At 36.7% G+C, this 26,801-nt stretch overlaps 1 protein-coding gene across 1 annotated transcript; it reads left to right on the top strand.

The window, feature by feature from the left end:
• The first annotated feature begins 222 nt into the window (after positions 1–222).
• Positions 223–26,801, top strand: LOC107582794 (SWI/SNF complex subunit SMARCC2-like). Its single transcript, XM_016268816.1, has 27 exons — positions 223–241; positions 8,871–8,875; positions 13,418–13,537; positions 13,635–13,720; positions 16,419–16,500; positions 16,656–16,748; positions 17,086–17,155; positions 17,318–17,387; positions 17,532–17,607; positions 17,744–17,988; positions 18,151–18,275; positions 18,355–18,411; positions 18,740–18,777; positions 19,274–19,404; positions 19,562–19,633; positions 19,755–19,868; positions 20,432–20,585; positions 20,800–20,916; positions 21,053–21,115; positions 21,775–22,033; positions 22,244–22,405; positions 22,489–22,556; positions 23,043–23,163; positions 23,395–23,558; positions 23,652–23,786; positions 24,162–24,468; positions 25,337–26,801. The coding sequence occupies exons 1-27, from the start codon at positions 223–225 to the stop codon at positions 25,399–25,401; spliced, it is 3,018 nt and encodes a 1,005-aa protein (XP_016124302.1). The 3' UTR covers positions 25,402–26,801.

The raw sequence follows: 26,801 nt of genomic DNA, 5'->3' as shown, positions 1-26,801 counted from the left end.
CAACAATGAACAGAACATGTTCATTTTCTTTGACTAGTTACACACTTTTTTCTGCTCAGTTAACGAGTTCAGAGAAACAACCATGACTGATTCTCCAGCAGTCCAAGAGATAAAACTAAAAAGGTATGCTGAAAGAGAGAAGGAGAGGGGCTTTAGTACAATAGATAATAGCGACAAGCAAAGGGAGATGGTGATAGAGATATAAATGATGGTGAAAGTGGGATGATAGGGAAAGAGTCAGGTGAGAGCTAAAGTATGTGTGGGAGGTTGTCAGTAGCAATGTGTCTATCACTCCTAATGAGCTCTGAAGGCTAAAGAAACAGACACTGACAACAGACTTGAAAACACAGCTAAACTGTCTTTCACCCTACACACTGTCATTCTCTCAAGCCTTCTTATCCTTTTCTCCTTCCTCTCCCTCTTTTAACATCAGCACAGATGAATGCAAAGATGATTTCCAATTTTTTTATCATCCATATAATAAATATTGCACCCCAAATCAGGCAGTAATTAAAGCAAAAGGGAGCCCCTACCAAGTATTGAGTACATGTACAGTAAATGAACATACTTTCCAGAAGGCCAACAATGAACAGAACATGTTCATTTTCTTTGACTAGTTACACACTTTTTTCTGCTCAGTTAACGAGTTCGTTTGCCCATATAATCTTAAGGAAATTGTGTGTAAACTTATTTGGTTGCTGTCCACTGATGAGGGGCTCGATGAACCAGCTTCAACTCGAGCTCTGATATACCCCCAGGGACTTGATATAGGATGATTACGAAGGGCAAGGTACCTAAGATGAAAGGTGGAGTTATGGGGAGGTGGAGGGATGCTGGAACAGCTGAGACTGGAGAGAGGTAAGCAGCTGCTTATATACTCTGGCTGTTGATTGAAAGATTAGATGGGCTCGCTCCTCCCTAACTTACGTTAAGGAACTTCATTTCACATTATGTTGAATTTAAACCACTTCAAATGTGCTATATCTGTGCTTGTTTATTACACTTGAAACTACTATGAAGGCATACATACATTAGAATTTAAATAATTTCATACAATGTTTTTATGTGTACATATTGTTCTCCTTCATAAGATTTGCATTTGTGTTTGATTAGGTGTGATTAGGGTCAGATTTAATAGTAAAGTCACTCTTGCAAGACTTGCTTGCTCTAAATAGGGGCACATAGGCTACCCCACACTCTTAATAATTAAGATTCCCAAAGGGGGGTTTCACAGCGATGCCACAGAAGAACCATTTTAGGTTCCCCAAAAGAGCCTTTCAGTGAACAGTTCTTAAAAGAACCTTTTTTTTCTTAGTGCTTAACATTTCAGTAATCTGAATACTCTATTTCCACTAAAAAAAGAATGTTTTGTGCAATGGAAAGGTTCCATGGATTTGAAAAGTTTTTCACAGGATCATTGATACCAATAAAGAACTTGTATTTTTAAGAGTGCGATGGACCCTGTGTGTGATTTCTATATAACAACAAAGTTACCAAATGATTACATTAAATCCTTAGTAATATATCGGATGATACATAATCATCCTGTACATCCTAAACGTCTATAAATATGTAACAATTCAGCAGCATTCCCCTATACAGGCTAGTTAAAGACAACTAATTTACAGTCGGTCCTATATTTCTTTCTGCGACCATCCCTCACTCCTGCTATGACAGCATACCAGTACAACCTGACTTATTTTTATAAGTACTAATTGGGTAGACAGCAACCCTATTAGGATGCACATCTCCTCGGGAAATCGATTTCTTGATCTGCAGAGACTGGTGCGAGTGCGCGAGCGCGTCATTGCGTGGAGGGCGGGGGGAGCGCGAGACACACATCCCGCGGGTGGAAGAGCCTTTTCCTCACAGAAATCGAACAGCGAGAAACTGTTGCTTCTTGACAATATCTTAACAAAAATATTGCCATATTGGACTTTTAAACAGTAATCTGGTTACTAAAGAATTTTTGCAGGCACCAGTAGTAGTTTAATGATCCCCAAAGATATGATAGGATAGAAGTAGGCTTTTAAAGTGAACTGTCTTGAAGAAGCAGAAAAGGTTGCAAAAAAGCGGCAAAAGGAGAAGACAAGAGATATTTCAAGCTGACAACAGTCAGAGCAGAGTGACTGAAGGCGCGAGATTCTCTGTCATATTCTGAGCTGTTCGCGCACGCGAGAGGAGCTGCGGTGTCGTGCGGAGTTACTCATCAATTTTCATGTTCTCTGGAAACTTGTAAGGTAGGTAGAATTGTTTTGCCGTGGTCATTTGTTTCTCAGAAATGTGTTTAAAACTTTTAATAGATTGTTTCCATGATTTGCTTTTTAACTGGATGGAATCAAAATTGGGGAAAAAAAAAGATCAGGAAACATATTTGATAGTGGTTTAATGAGCAGCCTACATAGTGCCATATAAAAGTTAATATGCGCATATAGTGATGTATAGATAGATAGATAGATAGATAGATAGATAGATAGATAGATAGATAGATAGTATATCAGCTTATTAACCATATTTAAATTATATTAACTTTTGTGGACCATGGCAAAAAAAGACTTTATTTCCCAGAATCCCTGTGTTGAATTGCAATCCAGTAAATTCCTTTTCCTGTCATTCTAATTTGAGTTATTGTGGGCTGAGACCAATTAAATTCAAATTCCAACTCATACATTTAAAGACAATTGTTCAACTCTTAGTTTTGTACTTCCTTGGTAAAAACAGCCTTTGGGTTCATTCTGCACAATGGTAGAGTTTGCTAACTAAGTTTTTAGAGCTACTTCATCTTGACTAAGTCAGACATGAATGAACTGTAAAAAACAAAAGTGTGATTTGACTGAAATATCAAACAAATATTAGATTCACCGGTAGGATTAAGGAATACATTTAACATTTAAATAGGATCCAGTAAGGCAGCTACTCAATTATTCATCAGTCATTTTCTCAGCCTATCACTAGATACCTACAGAGGGGAAAAAGACAATGCAAACATATATATATATATATATATATATATATATATATATATATATATATATATATACACACATGCAGATTTAGAAGACAATGACACCTTACAAAGAGCATAGCATATGGCAAATGGGTTTAAATGTGTTTTGAACAGTCCATTTGGGACTGTTTAACAGAATAAACTATGTTTTTATTTTAAGAGCCAGAAATAGCAAAAGGCTAACAGTTTCCAATGAAAAGAGGACATTTGTAACACACACAAACAAGCAAACGCTCTCTCTTTGACTCTCTCGAGTGGAACGAAATGCAACAGCTGGAGACAGTCCTCACAGGACCCGTGGATTTAGAATAAATGAAAAAGTAAGGAGAGAAAAAACCTCTCCATCTGGTGAAATATGACACGGATCTGGGATTCGGGCGCTCTCAACTCAACCGCTCAGTTTTGATTTTTAGTAGTGGAACAGAAAGTGGGGATTATCCAAAGAGATAAAAAATTCCCTTGGCAACATGTGTTTACATACACACAGTGTCTCTGTCTTTCTCACACAGACAAACGCACACACACACACGCAGATTCCTGGAGCTTTTGGCCCTTTGTGACAGATATATCGGACAGGAAGTGATGAAAACACTTTAATGATTCTGTAGCAACCTGTCAGCTTCCCTTCATGACGCTGCCATTAACATGACATAACACCTGCAATTAATGCCCTTTGTCTGTTCATCATACATGATCTAGCACAAAAGAAACTGATTGTAGTGAATCCACAGCTTTGTGATCCAAAGAGTGCATCTGTGAAATACTAATGATGGAACTAGTTACAGTATATCAACCTTCTCAGCTAAATTTACTGATTCAAATGCACAAGCTCTGCATGTGAAGCCAAACTAAGCCAAACTCATGCAGTGGATTTATCTTTAAAAAATTGAGGAAAAAATATATTCATTTTATATTTTCACCAATAAATAAATAAATAAAAATAAAATAAAATAAAAACATCAAACTAGTGTTTGTCATACATTGTAAAAGTGCTTTGTTAGGTAACCCTAAAAATGTGTTTGAAGTGGTAACATCTAAAGTAACTGGTAATATTTATGTCAAAAATATTAGATTAATATTAGAATATGAACCAAAATACATTGAATAAACCATTAAAATTCATTTTCAAGGTTCTGTTCAGATGGAAATCTCATTTGAGAAACTGCTGCACAATGAAGCTTTTTTAATTTAGTTTAAGGGCAAATTGGGACACTTTTTGACTGTAATATTAGATCAAAAGTTACCCGAATTGACTTTATAATTGCAATATCAATAAAATACTGAATTTTGTTAATGCTGTTACTCAGTTTGTCACATAGAGGAGCAGAATGTCTCTGCTACTCATTGACTAAAAACATTTTATTGCTGAATATACTGTACAGTAGCTCATGCGCTGCAGGCCAAATCCAGACTGCTCGGGATTCAACATAGCCTTCATTAAGGGGAGGACGAGATGCAGAAAGTGAGAAGATGAGGAGAGTAAGCTTAGGCAGTGTATGGCATGCTGTATTGCATATATTGTCATTCCAGTGATCTCCTCTTGTATTAAATCATTCATGTCTTTAAGATGAGATTCCCTCTTTTCCACCTTGGCCACACACAAACACACACACAGAGCCACACTCTGCCAAATGTCTATCTCTGCCCTCATTAATTATCTCTCGCCTTAGCTAAATTATTTAACCCATCTCAAGGTCCTCTCAAAGCATTCTCACAAACATACACACAACTGCACCAACATGAGTTTGGATTCGCTCTTTAAGGGATAGTTCACCCAAAAATTTAATTTGCTGTCACCATTTACTCACCCTTATGTCCAAACTTTTTACTTCTGTGGAACACCAAAAGCAAAGACATTTTGAAAAGTGTTTTTTTTCCCCCAAGAAATTTGTTAATCAATGGGGTCCAATGTTGTTTTGGACCCCACACTGTAAAAAACAATTTGTTGAATCAACTTAAAAACTTTGTTACCCACTTCCTTACAATTTGTTATCTTAATTTTTTTCTCAGTGTGAAGCAGTTGTTTCAACATGCGTTTTTGAGTTGAAACAACAGTTATACTAGTTCATTCAGTTTTCAGCTTAGTTGAGGTCCAATAAACTTAAATGTTCTTGTTTTCTGGACAATTTATAAAAAATTATGTCTACAAAAAAATGAAATGGCAAAATCTCAAAATTATTTTTTACAGTGCACTGACTTTCAGTGTATTGACTCAGTTCCATCTTCTTTTTTGTTCAGAGGAAATAAAGCCATACGACATGAGGGTGAGTAAATGATGAAAGACTTTTTATTTTGAAAAGAAACTGTTGGAAAACTTGCCCATGTCACTGTTGTTTTAGGTGTAAAACTATATTTACGCTATATTTATTATAGCTATTTTAAAATGAAAAGGCAAATGAAAAAGGCAAGGGCAAAACCTGAAAGTATGAGCCCACCCAGATGAGCAGGGCATGCAATAGGAGGCAGTAAAATGGTGTGGGATGATAAAGAGATGAACGGAGCAGAGGAAGATGGATGGCTAATCAGTGGAGAGCCGACAGAGAGGTTGGGAGAAAGTGTTACTGCGAGGCCAGAGACAGACAGCATCAGATCAGTGTAAGTAAGATAGATGAGCAAAATGACAGAAAGTGTGAGCGCATGTGTAAGTGAGAGAGAGAACGAGAAAGGACTACTGACCTCATTGCAGGTCATAGATTTGCAGAAGCTGATACTACAAACATAGTATATGATCTTCTATCCAATACAGGTAGATTCCAACACACTTTGAGACAGGCAAAAATTTTGTTGTAACTTCAGCGAGATTGTGGCAGTTAGTTTTATTTTTAGAGAACTCTGAATATTAATGTATTTGTGAAATGCCACTTATTAGTTGAAGTTTGGCTCCTCGTGGCAGGGATAGATTGCATGGAGCTGAATAAGAAACGAAAACAGCATCATGAGGGGTGCAGCAGGGAGCGCAACGTCCACAAATTAATGTCACTCAAGTAGAATACCCAGCCAATTTGTTTCTCATTACAAATTCGATTAATTAATTCAGTAATTGATTCTTGGTTATGTAAACATGTCTCTTCTCATCCCACTGTACGACTAGCTTTTACTTTGGGTTCATCTTTAGCACTTCACTTCCCTGTCTCTTTCGAAAATCTCTCCTTCTCTGTGGTCTCGTCAGAGTAACGCGGCACTAATTAAGGTGTGATGCAGAGAAGTTGTTAGAAAAGCCTCGAACATCCTGTCAATTACACAGCAGCTAATGAGTTTACATCCTCCAATTAATTAATTAATATAGTTAATGAGGTAATCCCACAGTACCTTGACAAGTTTTTGCAGCTGTTGCAAAAGACACTTGTACACCCCTTTTCCCTGTTTACGGATCTACGCTTTCTCAGCCTCTTGTTTTCTTCTTTTGTATAGCTCTCATTCCCTGTGCTTTCACTGACCTTTGAATGAACAAAAAGGTCGATCTAATACAAATTCTGAGATTATGTCAATGTTTGTGAGGAGGCCCATTTAGGAGAGGACATACTGTACAAAACATATATATATGAACCTGTAGCATGCAAGGCACTTAGATTCTCAAGTATAGTCATTTTTACCAGTTAAAGGACATACGGAGAAAGACACACCTGGAGGCTTTAACCTTGAGGTGGGACTGTAAAAAGAGACTGACAGTAAGAAAGAATTATGGCATGCTACCTGGAAATGCTGGCAAATTTGTTTGAAATGTTTGTGACAAACAATTTGGCACATTCTTTTCATTCATTCTTGTTTTATCTCATTGATGTTGGTTCATAAAGTAGTTTCCCTCAGTGCTCCCACATTTGCTCACTCTGCAATTCAACAAAGATTGTTTGCACAGATTTGCACAAATGTACATATTGTCTGACAACATGAAAGACAGAGAGGATTTCAAAAAGATAGAAAAGAAAAGAGGTTAAATTTGCATGGCTTCTTCATGTCCACCTTTGATTATGTCACAAAACTGATCATTCTCAGTTCCCTTTTCTTTCCTTCAAGGCTTGTTTCTGACCAAGACATATTTGTAAAAAATAAAAATAAAAATAAAAAGTACTTCCATCAGATAAGAAATAAGTCATAAAAATCAGTCACTAAAATCAGTCATATCGGGAGCCCTGCAGTATAACCAATTAGCCTCTTAAATGTTACTCAGAAACAGGGGATTTGTATGAATACAAAATTACAGGAGATAAATGGTTCATTCTTGAATTCATAAATCACAGTGTTAACCTTTAGCAATGGAGAACATTATATATTTTGAGGTTACACACTGTGGTAAAGCTGCATGCCCTCTGTGTATGCGAGAGGACTGACATTCTAAAAAATGTTTTATTATTAGTAGTATTTGATGATAAGAAATTGACTTAGTAATGAAACTTTAGGAATATTATGTACAACACAGCTTAAATCCATCGTTTTTTTAAGTAACAATTTTAAAATAAATACACTTGAAAAAAAGGAAAGAAATTTAAAAGCAGCTGTAAGCCCTAGCTGTGCCATGTATATTTTATTGGCTTTCATAAAAGTCAAATAAAATAAATGAGATTCGCAACCAATAATTTGTATACATTTCTATGCATTATTTTCGCTTCTGACAATTGAATGTTTTTCTGAACGTATTATTTAGTTCGTGAATTTATTTAACGAATATGTTTGCATTATCATCACGCTGTTTCTGTCAGAAACTGTCTGTATAGTTTAAGCCGAAGGGCTGCTATTTAATCTGATAACGGGTCGTTGAAATCACTTGGGGAAACAATACAATGCACATGCTAGCTAGGTCTCTCTATTTCGCACACACACATACGCAGTTAATACGTGGTGACTCCATTTGACTGGTGGTCGGTACGAGGCTCCGTTTATTGTGATACAGTGTAGTTATTGAGGAGTGGGCACCATTAGGAGCAACAGCCGAGGCACTGCGCCGGGCAATTACCGAGCCAGCGAGGCCCCGACGCAGCCCCAGGCCTCCCGCGGGAGCTGCCACCTCTCTCCGTTAATCAATCCGATTTAGACTGGACAGGGACACGCGCCAACACGAGACGCGCTGTGGAGACACGCGCGTGACCTGCATTTTATTACGACCCCAGCAGAAAAAGATGGATAGATGTTGCAAGGAATGAACAGATACGGGGGAAGAGGTGCTGGGAAAAGAAAGATGATGAAGATAATTAATGATGTGAGAAGAAATGTCGATCACTTGGAGACGCGACTGAAATTCATTTAATCTTAAAAAGTAAAAAGTATTTTATGGATAAACTAGAATTAAAAAAAGGGATACATATTTTATAGATTTTAATGGTAGCAGACCTTGGATGGTAAGCAGTGAGGGTTAAATAAATTTGAATTACACTTATTAATTTTTCACAGGACTGGAAGCATTAATTATGCTTTGATTCTTACATGTGCTAAGACCATGCATTAATTAGCAATCAAAAATTAGGCTTTAGTTGAAGCATAGACATTAATCAGTGTTTTGACATGAATGTTTCAAGACAGATGTGTTTATTTTAATGCTGATGTTCAAAAAATAATCAAATGTTAGTTTTTTTTCTCTCCTCCCTGCTTTATCTTCCACGTTTTTTTGTTTGTTTTTTTAACAGAATAGCCTTGTTGGCATGACTGTAAGTAATTCAATATTGCCAAAGCTTAGGATATATGCAAAATAAAGAGTATTATATGATTATTTAACAATTAAACAAATTACACTCTTAAAAATAAAGGTGCTTCACGATGCCATAGAAGAACCTTTTTGTCTAAATGGTTCCATAAAGAACCTTTAACATCTGAAGAACCTTTCTGTTTCACAAAAGGTTCTTTGTGGTGAAAAAAGGTTCTTCAGATTACAAAAAGGTAAGAAAGAGATGGTTCTTTAAAGAACCTTTGACTGAATGGTTCTTTGTGGAACCAAAAATGGTTCTTCTGTGGCATCGCTTGAAGAACCTTTTGAAGCACCTTTATTTTTAAGAGTGTAGTACATTTGTGAAAGACTGAAGACCACAGTGTTTAACAGCCTTTCCTATAAATTACACACCACACGCATGCAACACACAGATCAATAAGCCTCCCTCGGACCTTGGTCTGTCTTGGTCTTTTGTTCTCTCTCTCTCTCTGTTCTGTGTGTCTCATAGGATACTTAGGGAGGAGACGAGAAATCATAAGACGGGAGGGAAAGACTGTTTCTTAGAATGAGAGGGACTGCCAGTTTCCATTGAGGTTAAAGGATTTAAAGGCATCTGCACACTGACGATGAGAAGAAGCAGACTGATATATTAGAAAGAAGCTTTCTAACTGAAGTTTTCAAACTTAATTGCAAAAGCAGCATAAAAGTATCATAAATGTGTTCCATGCAACTTGTGTGCTATATTGCAAGTAGTTTTAAAACAATATAATAGCTTTGTGTAATGAAAAGACAAAATTCAAGTTGTTATTCCCTGAACACTTATCTCCTCTCTCTCTATCTAATTATTATGATTTACTCTTTCTTTTATCCAACATTAAAACCAGTTTTTCTCTCTCACTCCCTCTCTCAGGTGAGGGCCAGTGCGATCGCTCAGGATGCAGATCAGAATTATGACTACGCCTCTAACAGTGTGATCCTGCATTTAGATGTGGGAGATGAGGTTTGCGTGCAGTTGGATGGCGGAAAAGTGCATGGAGGAAACACCAACAAATACAGCACATTCAGTGGCTTTCTCATCTACCCTGACTAACAAATACACAAACATACAAAAATTCAAATATATCATCACATATTTAACACCATCAAATCAGACTGACTGATAGACAGCAACATCTGATTCAAGCGATACAACATGTGATATAACTTCAAGAGGAAACATTGTAAAATTAACTTCAAAACTGAGAGTATGCTTTCTGATTATAGTGACAAAGTCAACAGCAGTGACAACCCATTTTACTTTCTTAATATGATGTAATTCAAAGTGAAACAGGATGTTCAAAGAGAAAAAAAGTATGCTGGGACTTGATTTTATCCACTGGCAATTGATTGGATTGTAAAAAGTGGTCTGTCTATGACAGGTACGCAATGTAAATTTTGTCAAAATGTAGAAAATTTTAAACATAACCCTCAATAAATTAGATTTAAAGTGGAAAAAATCTTCCATAGTATTATGACTACAAACATTCTCTGAAAACAAATCTTAACAGCTGACAAAAAAAAAAAAATCAAAGATAGGGATTTTTTTTTTTAATTGCAGTGTAACATACGTAGCAAAAAATGGCTCTTGATAAGAAAAGACTACTTACTAAATTTATTTTGGAGGTTAAGCAAGTTATGTTTTGATGAAAGTTTATGTAGACAAACTTTTTTCTTTGAAATACTGTGAACAGATGAGTTGATCACAATAACACCATGAATGTGTATTAAGAAACTAAAGAGGGTTTTTTCAAATTTGATTTCATGTTGACTTTAATCAAGTTGTAGACACTTTGTATTGACTTTGCTAACAGTCATCTTGGTCTGGCCATGGTGTATTTGCTACTTTTAAGACAATTCACTTTGAAACATGAGAAAAATGTAGTCCGGGTCTTATTTTTTTATTTTGAGCTCACCAATGATGAAGAGAATGTTTATTTAGTTTATATTTTTAATTGATTATTTTTCATTTTAAAATTACAGTATGTTGTATGCAAAGCTCATCCATTAGGCTAAAAAGAAAACTACCTTTAAGGATTACCCAGAATTATCTTGTTGCATTTTACTAGATCACCATTCTCCCCCCGCATCATGTGTATGTGTGTGCATAACTGGGAAAAGGGTGTATGCATTTCATGGCATGGAAACTGTATGTTTTAACCTCTATGTCTACTAAGTATGTACACAGTGTTTATACTGGAGGAACTTCGAGACTATTGTGAAATTATAAATGATAATTATATGATAATGATATAATCAGTCTTTCTCTGTTTAATGCCACAAACATCCTGACTAAACATTTAAAAGTGTCCTGATCCATCTGTAATCTGAAAACATCCAGTGTGTGTGTGTGTGTGTGTGTGTGTGTGTGTGCATGTATCAGCAATGTATGTGATTCAAATATGTGTCCATATCAATATAAAGTGCAAGAAAATTTGCTTCTAAATATTTGACTCGTAGATTGATTGCTGTTGTAAAGCCTTGCAGTTGTGTAATTAATCATTATTATAGACTTTTATTCTGGCATGTTAAAGACTACATGCTGTAAATAAATAAATAAACACTTTCGCGTCTATCTTTCTTTCAACTTGTCTTCCATTTTTAATTAAAGCTGGACATTTGATGATCTGGGTGGTTTATTTCGGTTCAGTGTGTGTGTTTAAACAGCCTGAAGGCATGCCAACATATAATCAATACATGCCTGCCCCAATATGAAATTGAGCTACATAACTCCCATAAAAAGAACATGTAAGGTAGAAAAACAGTTCATATAGATTAAAATCACAAACAAAATTAGCTGTTAATAAAAACACACACTCTCTTTCCTTTTCTCAAATACACCACTAATTAGTCAGGAAGCCATTGACAGTGTTGATTACTGTTCACTGTGCCTCACACACACACACAACCAGATGCATACACATTTCCTTGGTAATGAGGGGAGATAGATGGCTGGGCATCCGTTGAAGGACAATAGTAAAAAGGTCAAAGAGATTGGCTAGACAGCAACACCAACACTTTCTACATTTGTGATAACTCTGACAGAAACAAGGTTAGGAAAGAGAACATTTCACTGTTTTGTCAATCTACACTGACACTGCAGGTCTCTACAGCTTGAATTTCTTGTGTAGGTAAGGCCTCACAATCAGACTAAGATGTCATTTGAGAAAACATTGAAGGGTGAAAGATTCTCACAAACACATCCTCCAAATACACATAAACAAAAATCTATAATTACTTTTTTACAATGCACAACTTCAATAGAAGATGCTGGATGCGCGTCTTGAGAAAAGTCTTAAGACGTACCCAAGAATTTGCTTTATCTAAAATATCCCACATCTCTGGATAGTCATTTGACCTTATCTAATAGGTTTTTATGAATGGCCTTTCTCTTTTATACAAGGAAAGGCCAGCTCGTGTAACGGGGCTGCGGTACTGGCAGCGCAAGTGCGTGAATCCAGATGTGCAGCCAAATCCGCCTCGCGCGCTGTGTGTGTAAAAAAACAGCAACGTGTTACAGACGATGACAAATTCACAGTCGGATGTGAAGAATGTTTTTTCTCTCTTCAGTTGCAACAATTTACCCGTGGAAATTACTCGATACACTGAAGCAATGTGTGGGAACCGGCTACAGTGTGCAACAAAGTGTAATTTCTCGCTAATGAAACACCTCAATTAACATATACATGAAAATGTAAAGGTATTTCATATATGAGGTAAAGAAAGATATTCCGTGCATAGTAAACGTCTTTTAATGTAGTTCAAAGCAAACCTAATTTTAATAAATGCATGTATTTATGCAAATTAAATTTTAAAATATGAACATGGAAACATTAAATTAAATTATACGTAAAAATACTAAACTAAATTATATATCCACATAAAAACCTCAGGACTGATGCTATATCATTCAGACTCTGCTCAGAGCAGCCTTAATTGTTTTTTGTTTTTTTTGTCATTTAAAAATACTAATTTTAACTTTTAAAATGTCAAGTCATGTAGATGTTCCATAGATGGATGGAGGAAAGCTGACAGACCACTCTTAAATATAATTAAGCAAAAGCAAGCATGTCCCTATTAGTGGTCAAGGAAAAGTTTTGGATCATTGGCTTGGTGAAACCTTAGTGAAAATGCATTCAATTTAGCATTTTTTTAATTTAATGCATTCCTTTCGTAAATTATATTATCAACATTAAATTTGAGAGAAAGGTTGAATTAACAATAACATGAATTTAAACATCACTGTATATGTAATACAATTTAATGATTGCAATGGTCACAAAATAGAAAAAAATGGCAGAAATTAAATTAGCACTTAATTTTATGCAGTATTATTGCTGTCAGAATGACCAAAGGGGAAGTCGTGGCCTAATGGTTAGAGAGTCGGACTCATAGCCCAAAGGTTGCGGGTTCAAGTCTCGTACCGGCAAGGATTGTAGGTGGGGGGAGTGAATGTACAGCGCTCTCTTCCACTTTCAATACCACGGCTGAGGTGCCCTTGAACCTCCAACTGCTCCCCGGGTGCCGCAGCAAAAAAATGGCTGCCCACTGCTCCGGGTGTATGTGTGTTCACTGCTGTGTGTGTGCACTTTGGATGGGATAAATGCAGAGCACTAATTCCGAGTATGGGTCACCATACTTGGCCTTTAAATATTGATTAATTAATCTATATATATATGTGTGTGTTCCTTTTATTATGGTGTCTAGTGTCTAAAACATTCTCTTTTTCTTTCTAGTATATTCAAGCAGAGCCCCCCACCAATAAATCTTTGTCGAGTCTGGTGGTTCAGCTCCTTCAGTTTCAGGAGGAAGTGTTTGGCCGGCATGTCAGCAACCCTCCCCTCACTAAACTACCGGTACTCACACAAGCCTTCTTTCGTAATAGTATTGAATTGAATGCATTAAAGTAATCAGCATTGTAGAGTGCTGATGAAGCTCTCCTTTCACCCTTAGATTAAGTGTTTTTTGGATTTCAAATCTGGAGGAGCTCTGTGTCATATTCTGGCTGCTGCCTACAAGTTCAAGAGTGATCAAGGATGGTAATGGTCCTCTCTTCTTTCACTTCTTTTTATTATTTAATTAAATACATAAATGCTATTAATTTGTTTTTAAATAAAACAGAATGAAAGGTAACAATATTTTTAGTTTTTGTGTATATATATATATATATATACAGTGGGGCAAAAAAGTATTTAGTCAGCCACCAATTGTGCAAGTTCTCCCACTTAAAAAGATGAGAGAGGCCTGTAATTTTCATCATAGGTATAATTTTCATCATAGGTATAAGCAAAGAGCTGTCAAAGGACACCAGAAACAAAATTGTAGACCTGCACCAGGCTGGGAAGACTGAATCTGCAATAGGTAAGCAGCTTGGTGGAGCAATTATTAGAAAATGGAAGACATACAAGACCACTGATAATCTCCCTCGATCTGGGGCTCCACGCAAGATCTCACCCCGTGGGCTCAAAATGATCACAAGAACTGTGAGCAAAAATCCCAGAACCACACGGGGGGACCTAGTGAATGACCTGCAGAGAGCTGGGACCAAAGTAACAAAGGCTACCATCAGTAACACACTGCGCCGCCAGGGACTCAAATCCTGCAGTGCCAGACGTGTCCCCCTGATTAAGCCAGTACATGTCCAGGCCCGTCTGAAGTTTGCTAGAGAGCATTTGGATGATCCAGAAGAGAATTGGGAGAATGTCATATGGTCAGATGAAACCAAAATAGAACTTTTTGGTAAAAACTCAACTTGTCGTGTTTGGAAGAGAAAGAATGCTGAGTTGCATCCAAAGAACACCATACCTACTGTGAAGCATGGAGGTGGAAACATCATGCTTTGGGGCTGTTTTTCTGCAAAGGGACCAGGACGACTGATCCGTGTAAACGAAAGAATGAATGGGGCCATGTATCGTGAGATTTTGAGTGAAAACCTCCTTCCATCAGCAAGGGCATTGAAGATGAAACGTGGCTGGGTCTTTCAGCATGACAATGATCCCAAACACACCGCCCGGGCAACGAAGGAGTGGCTTCGTAAGAAGCATTTCAAGGTCCTGGAGTGGCCTAGCCAGTCTCCAGATCTCAACCCCATAGAAAATCTTTGGAGGGAGTTGAAAATCCGTGTTGCCGAGCGACAGCCCCAAAACATTACTGCTCTAGAGGAGATCTGCATGGAGGAATGGGCCAAAATACCAGCAACAGTGTGTGAAAACCTTGTGAAGACTTACAGAAAACGTTTGACCTCTGTCATTGCCAACAAAGGGTATATAACAAAGTATTGAGATGAAATTTTGTTATTGACCAAATACTTATTTTCCACCATAATTTGCAAATAAATTCTTTAAAAATCCTACAATGTGATTTTCTGGATTTTTTTTTCTCATTTTGTCTCTCATAGTTGAGGTATACCTACAGGCCTCTCTCATCTTTTTAAGTGGGAGAACTTGCACAATTGGTGGCTGACTAAATACCCTGACTTTTTCCCCACTGTATTAGGGCTGTCAATCAATGAAAAGTTTTAATCTAATTAATGACACTGTGGCGATTAATTAATCTAATTAATTGCATATTAATTGTACATCAAATTTGGTTTAGAAATCACCCACAAAATATATTTTAAAACCGTTATCGTGTTACATGAGGCAAGCATGGAATAGATATTACAAAAAGTAGCTTTGGAAAGAATTTTTCAAATTTGGAATCAAATTTTTTTTTTTCAATTTTCTTTTTTTTTTCTAACTATCCCTTTGAATTAGTTTTTTTTTGTTAATTTGGATATTCTATTTTCAGATTTCTTTTAATATGTAAATATGAAATTATTTTTAATGAAATTATACTCTAAATAAGAAACTAAAACTGCCAGTAGGTGGCAGTAAAAGTCTTAATGAATAAGTCATTGAGTCATTCATTCATTCAATTCCTTCAAATGCCCATTTCATTGAGGAATCTCTTTATGAATGGACCATTGAATCATTGGCTCATCCAATTCATTCAAAACAGATTCATTCAGAAATTGTGTGTTGCTTGGATACGCACAACAGTTCTGCTGTGGCTTTAATAGATAATATTTTCGTTGCAAAAACAGACAATATTGTGTCTAAAATATAGCACAATATTCAATTCTCATTTATTGAACTGGTGTATAAAATCAATATCACATTTGCACTCGTGCTATTTGAGACAAAAACAGCACTTGTATGATACTACACTCGTTGCTTGTGTGATATTGCTTTACTATCATATGATATAAATATGAGACAAAAAAGGAGGGATAGTGAGTTGTTGCCCTGCATCATGTTCTTCAGCAATCAACTGTATAGGGGTGAATAGGCTATGACTCCAAATTCATAAAAATATCAACAAAAATATTCTAGAATAATTGCAAAAATGTTCTTCCAAAACTTCCATATATTCATCATGTGGACTGCTTAAGTATCTATTCATTAAATATGCACATTTGCCATTTATTTGAGTGGTCCTAATCAGCTGTTGTATAATTTCACTGACACTTAACCTTATGACACACTTGCCAAGAGAGTCATGATTCGCCTCCCTCATGGTGTGAATTGGTCCTTATGCTCCTGAATAGATTCTGCATGACATTTTTGCTGCATTTGAACTTTCTGCTAGTGAATCAATCTGTGACATTAAAGTACTTATTAGTGAAGAGCTCCTTCAATGATTGCAGATCAAAAATCGAATTAATACTCATTTGTTGTTCACTTTTTTATCCATCAGGAGGAGATTTGACTTCCAGAATCCTTCGAGAATGGACCGCAATGTTGAAATGTTCATGACTATAGAAAAGTCTTTGGTACAGGTGTGTATCAAACACACAGTTTCACACACACATGCAGGTATACAGTCAGATGAACATCACTTGCATTCATGATAGGGTTAGTATTTATTAGTATTTGTTAGTATGTACATCTGTGAGATGAAATATTGTATAATGATGTGTTTTTCCCTTTGTAGAATAACTGCTTGACCCGACCTGTGATTTACCTAAGTTCAGAGATAGAGCCCAAGCTACTGGGAAAACTGAAGGACATAATCAAACGACACCAGGTACTTGCCAAAACCATTAGATAAGGTCATCTAATTATGGCTGGATAATTTATTTTAAAAAAGGAGTTATTTTTGTTTATTTATACAATATTCAGTATGTATTTCAATAGCTGTGTATGTGCCCTAAAATAGCTTAAAAAGTTACTAAATAAAACTACTACTGACTAGTAGTAGTTGGCTGAATAAAAAAGACTTACAAGTGTTATTTACAATGTTGCTTAATTTTAAGTTGGCATCAGGATCATTGCTTTTTTTTTATTGAAATAATGGTAAAACATTTATTAAATATTTTAAATATCACACAGTTTTATGTGTAATACCGTTTGTGTGTTTGTAGGGATCTGTGACTGAAGATAAGCTGTCCAGCTCTCATGTTGTGGTGCCTATTCCTACTAGTCTGGAGGACGGTACGTTCTGCTGTGTATTTCATAGTGTAAAAATATATTCACATACATGTGTAGGGTACAAGGGGGCTAAACACAATGGTAAAAAAATTGTGCTACCTTTATATATAAAAAAAGAATGGTTTTCAGTATTAATATTGTAATTGGTATGTGTGTGCTTTTCAGAAGAGTGGGTTCGTCCTGTAATGAAGAGAGACAAACAGATGCTGCTACACTGGGGCTACTGGCCTGATAGGTGAGCTCGCACACACACACACACACGCACACACACACACACGCGCGCACACACACACACACACACACACACACACACACACACACACAGAGAGTTCAGGTGTGTATGTTATTGCAGGATTAATGTGTTGTGTTCATGATGCAGTTATGACACATGGATCTCAGCCAGTGAGGTGGAGGCTGCTGTGGAGGATCCACCCACTGCTGAGAAACCCAGGAAGGTTAGAACCCCCCCCCCCTTACCTCTCTCCATCTGTCTCCGATCCTTTACCTCTCTTCTTCTTTGTCTCTTTTGTCTTGCACATGCTCTCCCTGCCCTTCATAAAATTTTAAGGTTATGTGTTTGTGTTTGTGTAGGTCCATGCCAAGTGGATTCTGGACCTGGATCAGTTTAATGAGTGGATGAATGAGGAAGACTATGAGGTGGGAGAAGGAGGACCGAGGAGGAAGAGAATTTCAGCGAAGACTCTCACAGATGAAGTGAGCACTCCAGATGAAAGGAGGGATAAAAAACCCAGCAGTGCCAAAAAAAGGAAGCGCTCCCCGTCCCCATCTCCTACCCCTCCACCACAGGAGAGCAAGAAGAAAAACACCAAGAAAGGGTATTTCTATTACTGCATTTTAAACTCCTGATTCTCAGGAAACAGTGACATTTGTTTCAGAGAATATCTGAAATTATTTTGATTTTAATTTATCTTTTGTTTTAATTTTTAAATGTGAACCTCTCTCTGTGTCTTTGTTTGGACCCGTGTGTGTGTTTTCAGGCCCACTACTCCCTACACTAAGTCCAAACGAGGACAGAGAGAGGAAGAACAGGAAGATCTGACTAAAGATTTAGATGAACCCTCACCTGTGCCTGCAGTGGAGGAAGCAACACTACCTAAAACAGGTACATTCACACACATCTAACAGTTTTTAACTAACGTGTTAGTCTAGATTGTGTGTAATCTTGATATTTGTGTGTGTAGTGACTAAGAAGGACTCAGATTCTACTCCAGTGAAAGGAGGCACTATGACTGACCTGGGTATGTCTCTACAGTAGTGTCTGTCTCTAACACACCTGCCACTCAAACTAACCGAAAGGTGAAGTGTTTCTTTTCTGTGCCGTTAATGGCACCAAGTGGAATTGCAAAAATAAAGGATGTCTATGTCAGCCTATGAATGGGTAATTGCAGCTGTCTTTGCATAGAAGAGCAGCGATAGGAGGAAGTTTTAGGAGAAAGGAGAAATGGTATCATAAAATGCACTCACTTCATCTTTCTGTGCTAATTAACACTGTTTTTTCCTGTAATATAAAGTGTAAGTTTATGTGCAAAATGACTCAATTGTTTTTTTTTCTGCTATCACACCTAGATGAGCAAGAGGATGAATCAATGGAGACCGTAGGGAAGGTATAGCAGCAAATGAAACACATTTCACAGTATTTCTGCTCACAAGTTAAGTTTTCATATTTCTGTATGTTTAGTTTTATATATATATACAGCTGGATTTGAGACCAAATAATAATCATGCTTCTAAAATGCTTTTTTTAAAAATTGCATTTTTTAAAATAATGCATTAAAATATATGATTATTAGTATTATTATTAATCACAATAATTAAATTTTTATATAAATTATAGTATCATAAAAATTTGGAAGAATACATTAATTTAAAAATAAACAAAAGAATTATAATTTTTTTGTATTTCAGGTTGCGTGAACTCATGATTTGATGACATGATTTGATTGGTGACCCAAAAATAGTACAGCATTTTTAATAATTACATTTATCAAAATCTTAACATTTTGAAAATTTTGACTAATACAAACTAGATTAGAGAGGTTTAAATCCCACTATATTTCATGAGCAGTTTTCATGGTTTGCTATGTGTTTGTGTGTTTCTAGGAGGAAGAAGAAGGTTGTCCGAGTGTGAAAGGAGAACCGGTGAAGGGTTCGGACCTTCATGAGGATAATGTCACTGAACAGACCCATCATATCATTATACCTAGCTATGCTGCTTGGTTTGACTATAACAGGTACTGTGACTACACACAACTTTGAATCTCTGAAATCTGATCAAGAATCACCCATTTAAATTGGAAGCGATTGTTTGACTATGCTGTATTCTCATTATAGAAAAATCAAGAGTCACAACAGAATCAGAATGTAACAGTCTGTTTCTGTCTCTTTTAGTGTCCATGCTATAGAGCGCAGAGCACTGCCTGAGTTTTTCAATGGGAAAAACAAGTCAAAGACACCTGAAATGTAAGAATATCTTCTGGTGAACCTTCACACAAAGACTGATTTGAACTTAAATATGTTTTCTGACCTTCATTAATGAGCTTTTTTTTCCCACCCTGTTTCTTCACTCTCTGCTTTGTTACAGTTACCTGGCATACCGTAACTTCATGATTGACACGTACAGACTGAACCCACAGGAGTATTTGACCTCTACAGCATGCCGTAGGAACCTGGCTGGAGATGTTTGTGCCATTATGAGGTCTGGGAAAAGAAAGAAAATGCTAAAATGTTTAATGCTAAAATGTTTACATTATATATTCATGGTTCTGTCAGGACCACTATCGTCAAAGATGATTGACAATTAGCATACAGTTTGGATTGGTGGTATGGTTCTGTTCTGGGCAAGAACTCCCTGCGCATCCATGCAGCCTAGCATGGATGAGAGCAGGGAGAGCAGCGATAATCCCCCCAGGGTAAACAGAACAGAACCAACAGAAATGTATTGCAGATATCGTTAAAGTTCAATAATTTTATGTACACATTTTAGAATTAGTCTGATTCAAAAGATAAATAGAAGGCTGATTCCTGACTGACAGAGGAGGAGCTGGGGATGGAGGAGGGTAATTAGCTGATAATACTGAGGGACCTTATATATGAATGCTTAGATAGGGGTCATATTCCTATAGGTAGATGGGGATCAGCTTAGAGTCAGCTGATGCGAGCTTGACTAACGTGACCTGCCAGAATTAACACTACGCTTGATTTCTTTTCAACTTTGACTTCAATGTCATTTTAAGTGTGTAAGTGTATTTGTGTGAACAGGGTCCATGCATTTCTGGAACAGTGGGGCTTGATTAACTATCAGGTGGATTCAGAGAGTCGGCCCACTCCAATGGGGCCTCCACCCACCTCACACTTTCATGTGCTGGCAGATACTCCATCAAGTCTGGTACCACTACAGCCTAAGGCATCCCAGGTAAAATAAAGCAGTCTTTTCCTGCTATAGGTGTGATCCACACAGATTTTCAAACTCAACACCTTTAAAGGGAGCTGAAGGCATTAACATATTAACTAGGAAAAAAGTTAAATAAAATATTTTATTTGATTGACAGCCCTAAAAAAAAATTCTGTGTGAGTTTTTGTCTTCACTTTAGATTATCTAAGCTGTTTTTTGTTGTTGTTCCCACCAGACTTCATCCTCTCAGCAGATGCTCTCATTCCCAGACAAAGTCAAGGACAAACCAGCCGACTTGCAGAACTTTGGGTTGAGGACAGATGTGTACAGTAAGAAGAGCGGCCCAGCTAAAGTAAGAGCGCCCATCACAAATGGGGTAGAGAGAAAATTAGAATGTGTCAGGTTGAAAGGAATTTTGGAATATGAAGTATGAAGATGATTCTGAGTGCTATGAGAAAGATTTAGGACCTTCTTCTGTCATTCCACAGACTAAAAATGCTGCCAGTGCCACTCGGGAATGGACAGACCAGGAGACACTGCTACTGCTGGAGGTACAATGTAAACATATAAAATGTCCAAGACTCTCTGAGTCCACTAGTCAAAATGCTTGAGTTTAGCATTTTTTTCAATTTGATACGATTTTTAAACATGATTTACACTACCGTTCAAAAGTTGGGGTTCGGTAAGATTTGTAATATTTTTGAAAGAGGTATTTTATGCTCACCAAGGCTGCATTCATTTGATTAAAATACAATAAAACCATAATATTATGAAATATCATTACAATTTAAAATAATGTTTCTATGTTAATATATTTTAAAACGTAATTTATTCCTGTGATGGCAAAGCTGAATTTCAGCAGCCATTACTCCAGTTTTCTGTCACATGATTCTTCAGAAATCATTTTAATAAGCTGATTTGGTGCTCAAGAAACATTTACAAACAAGTAACAAACAAGTATTATCAAAGTTTTCAACGGCTGTGTTGATTAATATTTTTGGAAACTGTGGTACATTTTTTCAGGATTCTTTGATGAATAGAAAGTTTTTAATGAGAATTCTTAGAATTTTTTGTAAAAGTCTTAAATGTCACTTTTGATCCTTTTAGTCCTTCAAAAGTATTAATTAAAAAAAAGTCTTACTGACCCCAAACTTTTGAACAATAGTGTAAACTTGACTTTTTCCACTTAACAATTCCTGTTTGTTTTCAGGGTCTAGAGATGTGTAAAGATGACTGGAATAAAGTATCGGAACACGTGGGCAGCCGCACACAGGATGAGTGCATCCTCCACTTCCTGCGTCTACCGATCGAAGACCCCTACCTGGAGGATAGCTCCTCCTCCCTAGGCCCGCTGGCCTATCAGCCAGTTCCTTTCAGTCAGGCGGGGAATCCTGTCATGAGCACTGTGGCGTTTCTAGCCTCTGTGGTCGACCCTCGAGTGGCTTCTGCTGCAGCTAAATCAGCACTTGGTGAGAAGATACAATATTAAAGTGATAGTTCACACATAAATAAAAACCATAATTTAATTAGACTTGAAATGGCTGTATCTGAATGATTTCTTTTTGTCTTTTTTTCTGTATGCAACAATAGTGAATAAGAATCGGGTGCTGTCAAGCCCCAAAAAAGACTTGTTTTGTATTTTTTTACATGAGCACAATGTTTCTCTTTCTTTTTCTCAGAGGAGTTCTCTCGAATGAAGGAGGAGGTACCAGCTGCATTGGTGGAGGCTCATGTGCGTCGAGTGGAGGAGGCGGCCAGAGCAAGCGGGAGGCCAGACCCTCTCTACGGCCTGGAGGGCAGCGGCATCGCAGGAACCGGCCTCGAGGATTCTGACAAACCCTGTAAGAGAACAAACATTTTCACTTGTTTTATGCTTTTTGGAGCATAGTGAGAGACAAAATAACTGTGTATGTTTGTTTTTCAGCTGAGGATGGAAGTGAGGAGAATAAGAGCAGTGATGGTCAATCTAGCCAAGATAAAAGAGAAAATAAGGTAACTGTGCATAAAAAAACAAAACATGTACTGTGGAGTCCAAAAGTCTGAGAATGCATTGAAAATCTGGGATTAAAAGTCTGATTCAAACCAAGAAGTAAACAGAAAGTTCTAGGATAATAATGTATAGGCCTACTTATATATACTACCATTGAAAAGATTGGTGTTGGATATTTAAAGGTTTTTGAAAAAGTTCTTACAAAGTCATTTCTTTCATAAAAATACAGTAAAATCGGTAATATTGTGAAATAAAGAAAATTCTATTTTAAAACGTAATTTACTCCTGTGAATTTTCAGCAGTCATTACTCCACTCTTCAATGTCACACAATCATTTAGAAATCATTGTAATATGCTCATTTAGTATTCAGGAAACTTTTCATGTTATTATCAATGTTGAAAACAGTTGTGCTGTTAAATATTTTGTGGAGATTTGTGATATTTTCCTAATATTAACACGTGTGACATTCCTATGTCTGACATTTTAGGAGAGCAAAGATGGAGCCAGTGAGGAGGAAGAAAAACAAGGAGAGAACGGCAAGAAAGAGGAAGAGAGAGTGAGAGAAGGAGAGACAGACAGAGAGACAGAGAAAACAGACTCAGAAATGGGTGCGTTTTACAGCAAGAATAAAAATAGGACTTAGAACAAGACATCAGATTAAATTTAAATGCAAAGATTTAGAGTTGCAGATTCGTAGTGTGATGCAGATATACTAATGCAGTATTTGTGTAAGTGCAGTACAAAAACATCTGCCATTGTGTGTGCTGTTTTCATAAACTGTTAAAGTTACAAAATGCATCGATAAAATGTCTTACCTGAACTCTTTGGGATCTCTGCAGCTGATGGCGAGAAGGAGAAAGAACAGAAGGAGGGATCAGATGAGGGTCAGAGGGATGGAGAGAGTGAGGGGGAGAAGAAAGCAAAGGTGGAGAGAGATGTAGGAGAGGGAAACCTGGCCACCGCCGCTGCTTCAGCGCTCGCTGCTGCTGCCGTGAAAGCTAAGGTGTGTGAAAAGGTGACATCACGGTGAGAATACAAACAGCTTTCCTGCAAACTAAACACTTAACGCTGTATTCTTTGATTTCTTTACATTCAGCACTTGGCAGCAGTAGAGGAAAGGAAGATCAAGTCTCTGGTGGCTCTGCTGGTAGAGACCCAGATGAAGAAACTGGAGATCAAACTCAGACACTTTGAAGAGTTGGAAACCATCATGGACAGAGAGAGAGAGGCAGTAAGCCAACATGGATAACGAAGATATATACTGTATATATATATATATATATAACGTTCTGTGGTTTATCAGGTTCATTCATTCAATTATAGTTTTGTACATCTGTTGCTTAAAAGAACAATTCACAGTCATTTCTTTCAGAACCTGTATGATTTTATTTCTTTCATGCATGTGAAAAAAATTATTGACCAGGGGCTCCAAAAGTAATTCAATCAGATTTTTTGCAGTATATTACAAGTTGTCTAAAAACAATATGATATTTTATGAGGAACAGACAGAAATCAAAGTCATTATTAATTGAAAATCTAAACATTTTTAGGAAAACGGTTTCTTTAAATGAAAATTAATCTGCATATATGTATATTGTGTTTCTAGCTTGAGTATCAGAGGCAGCAGCTTCTTGCTGATCGGCAGTCGTTTCATATGGAGCAGTTGAAGTATGCAGAGATGAGAGCCCGACAGCAACACTTCCAGCAGATCCAACACCAGCACCATAGCAACCAGCCTGGCAATCAGTCTGGCAGTACTCCATCTGTACCCCACCAGCCTGTCATTAACACCTCTGCCCCGCCCCCAACACAAAGCCCCGCCTCTGTGAGCGCCACTAATGCCCACAATGAAGCTCCACCCCCTGCCTCTCACAGTTCTCCCCCCACCAATGCACAGACTGGAGCAGCGCATGGTAATGACAGAAACATACACATGTATGCACGCTACACACAGTAGCTGTCCAGTAGATGTATACATACACCACCATTCAAAAGTTTGCATTGATACGTTTTTTTATGTCTTGCTCATATATTTGATCAAAAATACAATAAAAATAGCAATATTATTACAGTTTAAAATAACAAGTTTTTATTTTAATATATTTTTCAAAATGCAATTTATTCCTGTGAAGGCAAAGCTGAATTTTCAGCAGTCATTACTCCAGTCTTCAGTGTCACATGATCCTTCAGAAATCACTTTAATATGCTGATTTGGTGCTGATTATCAATGTTGAATACAGTTGGGCTGCTTAATAGTTTGTGGAAATTATGATACTTTTTTGGGGATTCTTTGATGAAAATAAAGTTAAAAAGAATAGCATTTATTTCAATTAGAACTTTTCTTTAACAATGTAAATCTCTTTACTGTCATTTTTGATCTATTGATCAATTGATCTTGCTGAATTAATTTTGAATTTTTTTCAAAAGTATTACTGACTGAAAATCTTTTGAACGGTAGGCTATTTGCTCTTACAATGATTCGATTTAAATATTTACTGAATGATCATCATGAAATCTGAAATTTGGTCACAGTTCAGTGTGATTCAATGATTTTGGCACTATTCATGATATTTGTACAACTGAAATAGGTCAAAATTAGTATTTTTTTTTAGAAATGTTTGCTAAAATCAGACTCACGTTGTGTTTGTTTTTTCACAGTTTTTATCAGTGAATGCACGTATATTTGCACCTATTTTTATATAATGTATATTTATATTAACTTGTAATGTAATTATTGTATAATTGTCTAATAGATTTTTTTGTTTTTCTGTTTTACTCCAGATTCCAGCACTCCACTTCCAGGGGATTCTCTCTATCCAAATGCCCCTGTGCCTCCAACACAGTAAAAGAAATGGTGAGATTTAAAGGGGATCAGTGATTCCAGTGAAGAAAATGAAGGAGATTAGATAGAAAGCAAAAGAGACAGAGATATAAAGGGAGCGATATCTTCTCTTTTTGTCGCTTGCATCATTTTTGGGAGAAAATTATATAAATGAATTCTTGCCAGCATCTTGAATATGACATCATTCAAAATAAATAGCTAAAGCTAAACACAGATAACCTTTAAACTGACTGACAAATAAAACAGAAAAAAAAGACCTTTGGTTTGGACGTTTGGAAAGGTCTTAAACTGAAACCCCTCTTAACACCCAACAAAAAGCACTCCTTACCCAAACAGCCTGCATCCAAGTACCAGGCACAAGGCTCAATATTCCCTTGTCCGTCCTCCATTTTCAGTAACATCTCTTAACTTTGAGGCGAACTACAGGATCCAAGGTACCTGTGATCTGCACTCCAGAAGCATCTCAATGTACTTTAGGTACTCATATGGAAACAAACATACAAAAGAAAACCAAGAACAGATTGCACTTTGAGAATGTTTCCGATTCTTACTTTTTGGAGGGATGAAGCATAAAGTCAAAATTAGCCCTGACTTAATGTTTTCTTTTAACAACGTTATTTTTATTACTTAATCTTTGTATTTGTTACATAGAAGCACTTGATTTGGAGTAAGTCTGAAGAGAAACTTGACTTGGTTATCGTTAATTTGTATGCGTGTGTGTGAATGTCGGTTTTGCTTTTGGGACAATGTGAAAGCTTCAGTGGTTTGGCCTGTTTTTTGTGTACAATTAGATTTTAGCATGATAAAAAAGACAACAAATTAGTATTAAATCTGTTTACTTTGTCTCTGACAACATGTACTGTAAACTTGGAAATCATGTCATCAATAATTGATGTTTGCATGTTATTTTTTGGGTATGTGTGCACGTCATTGCCACAAAATATAATTTACTCTACATTTCTAACAGGTGAAAGTAGTTGTTTCATTCTCATCTCATTGCAATGCTTGTGGGAATACTTAAATATTGGAGTGTATGATTAATCGACAATGAAAAATTTTTGGGAAATGCAGCAAGGAATCATATTGGTTCCTCAACTCAAATATAGTTGAATCAGTCATTTTAGTGAGATCATATTGCACATTTTAGTATCCAGTGTTCATGCCAGAACTGATGTTTCAGTTCAGATTGTTAACCCTTGTGCGTCAATTTAAAAAAATGTTACACAGAGGTCCTTAGAAGACAAAAATGTCCATGTTAAAAACGGTCATAAAAATAGATATGAATATTTTTTTCCGCTTTCCTTGATATACATGTTTTTACCAGCATCCGTCCTGATCATAACTACCAAAAAATGCAATCATTTTTAGGATTTTAACCCTTTAAATGCTAGTTTGTTTACATAA

This window comes from Sinocyclocheilus grahami, unplaced genomic scaffold (assembly GCF_001515645.1).
Source record: "Sinocyclocheilus grahami isolate Dianchi unplaced genomic scaffold, SAMN03320097.WGS_v1.1 scaffold47.1, whole genome shotgun sequence".
Taxonomy (NCBI): domain Eukaryota; kingdom Metazoa; phylum Chordata; class Actinopteri; order Cypriniformes; family Cyprinidae; genus Sinocyclocheilus; species Sinocyclocheilus grahami.
This window is presented reverse-complemented; position numbering and strand designations above follow the sequence as displayed.

Bases quoted from the DNA above. Each gene is read 5' to 3' on its own strand.
- LOC107582794 (XM_016268816.1), top strand. The intron at 13,538-13,634 runs GTACTCACACAA...TTTCACCCTTAG, and splicing joins CTCCCCTCACTAAACTACCG to ATTAAGTGTTTTTTGGATTT. The intron at 20,917-21,052 runs GTAAGAGCGCCC...GTCATTCCACAG, and splicing joins AGAAGAGCGGCCCAGCTAAA to ACTAAAAATGCTGCCAGTGC.